This window comes from Triticum aestivum, chromosome 2A, assembly GCF_018294505.1.
Source record: "Triticum aestivum cultivar Chinese Spring chromosome 2A, IWGSC CS RefSeq v2.1, whole genome shotgun sequence".
Classification (NCBI taxonomy): Eukaryota; Viridiplantae; Streptophyta; class Magnoliopsida; order Poales; family Poaceae; genus Triticum; species Triticum aestivum.
The window spans coordinates 713438969-713440987 of NC_057797.1; the positions used below are offsets into that span (position 1 = coordinate 713438969).

At 54.0% G+C, this 2019-nt stretch overlaps 1 protein-coding gene across 1 annotated transcript; it reads left to right on the forward strand.

Annotated features, from left to right (window-relative positions):
• Nucleotides 1–831: 831 nt before the first annotated feature.
• Nucleotides 832–1758, forward strand: LOC123186111 (desmethyl-deoxy-podophyllotoxin synthase-like). The gene has a single exon (XM_044597904.1). The coding sequence runs from the start codon at nucleotides 832–834 to the stop codon at nucleotides 1756–1758; it is 927 nt and encodes a 308-aa protein (XP_044453839.1).
• The last annotated feature ends 261 nt before the right edge of the window (nucleotides 1759–2019 follow it).

The following is a 2019-nucleotide window of genomic DNA, read 5'->3' on the forward strand; positions in this document are numbered from 1 at the left end:
GAGCCCAAGGTGGAGTCCAGCCTCCCCCCGGAGTACAAGGAGATAGCCCGGTGCGGCTTCTCTGACGAGGACGCCATGCGGTGGTCGCACAACGACTACGTGCGCGAGGAGATGGTACGGCGGCGCCGGGCCCTGGAGGAGATCGCCGTCCGCAAACGTGGGCGCGAGGACGAGGACGGTGTCGTCGTCCTCGATAGCTCCGACGACGACGCCCCCGGACCGTCCAACCCGCCGCGCCAACCGGGGGTGGGATGCAGCAGGGACGGCGGAGGCGTAGGCGGGGGCGACGACGACAACGACGGCGGCGGTGACTACACGCGGTTCTATAGCCTCCTCGGCATGTAGAACCGCGTGGGCGGGCGGCGAGGCGGGCGGCGAGGGAGACGGCGGGGGTAGCCCGCGGTAGTTTTTTTCTTTTTTTTGTAAAATATGTTTAAATTTGAACGAACTCGCCCGTGTTTGCGTTGTGTTTGCGCCGAATTTGAACATTTTAAAAACCCGTGGGGGACCGCGACTGGGGGGCATCACACCCCCAGTGCGCGGTTTAGCGCCGGTGCGCCCCCAGGGGACGATTTTTTGCCTCTCCTAGGGGGCCAACGGCTGGAGATGCCCTAAGATTAGAGATCTTGGCGTCGGTGATGGCCTTGGTTTGGCCGCTCCGGCTATGTAGCTAGAAATGATATATATGGTTTTTAACAAAAGTAGCATCAAGCAACCACCACAAACGTTGCCTATATAATGTGATTACTTGAGCTCTCCATCCAGAAACCCAATCTTGTACAATTCGGCATTGATCAGACATCGTCCACACTAGTTGTCTAGTAGCCAGTCATGGACGGTGATGCATGCTACTATCTCCTAGCTCTTCTTCCACTTGTGTACACCATCATTCGCTTCTCCAGAGCGTTCTTTGGCTCCGGCAACCGCGGTCTACGGCTCCCTCCGGGCCCATGGCAGCTTCCTGTCATCGGCAGCCTCCACCACCTTTTCGGCGCCCTCCCACACCGTGCCTTACGGGACCTCTCCCGACGCCATGGGCCTCTGATGCTCCTCAAGTTCGGCAAGGTCCCAGTGATCATCGCCTCCAGCGCCGAGGCTGCCAAGGAGATCATGAAGACGCACGACCACGTCTTCTGCACCAGGCCGCTGAGCGCATCTGCCAAGGTGTTGAACGAGCATGGCCCCGGGATCTCCTTTGCCCCGTACGGCGAGCACTTGCGGCAGCTACGCAAGATTTGCATCGTCGCGCTGCTGAACGCCAAGCGCATCAACTCTTTCCGTCCCACCCGTGAGCAGGAGGTGAGCGTGCTCATCCGCTCCATCTCATCCGCATCAAAGTCGGAGCCACTTGTGAACCTGAGTAAGATGCTCACCATCCACGGGACGGACACAACGGTGCACTCAATCATGGGTACCCGGTTCAAGGACAGCGACGTTGGCACCTTGCTCGGTCATGTGAAAGAGGCGGTGCGGCTGATAGGTAGCCTCACCATATCCGACTTGTTCCCGTCGTCGTGGCTAGCACGCACTCTGAGCAGCACGCTGCACAGGGCTGCGGTCTGCCGGGACTCGTCGCTATTGTTCCTGGAACGCGTCATCTGTGAGCATCTTGAGAGAAGGTCCTCCATGGATGTGCACCAGGAAATCCTGATCGATGTCCTCTTGAGGATCAAACGAGAAGGCAACCTTCAGTTCCCCCTCACCATGGACAATATCAAAGCAGTGATTTTCGTAAGTTATTTTGTTCCTAGCTACTAATTTTCATAAATTTAACTAACAAAATATTCATGCATGTCACCAAAAATAATATCATTAAAAACTATGTTTAAATATGAATCCAACGATATAATTTTTTATAACATGCACTAACATTTTGTGAGTTGAATCTTTGGTCAAAATTGAGCACAAATTATAAAGGGGACTAATAAAACAGGACGGATGTAGTAGAAGTATATATATATACTCTCACGCTATACCACCTAAACAAACTTATTAGTACATCTTTATCATTCTTATTAT

Coding starts and splice junctions, on each gene's coding strand:
- LOC123186111 (XM_044597904.1), top strand. CDS start 832: ATGGACGGTGATGCATGCTACTATCTCCTAGCTCTTCTTCCACTTGTG.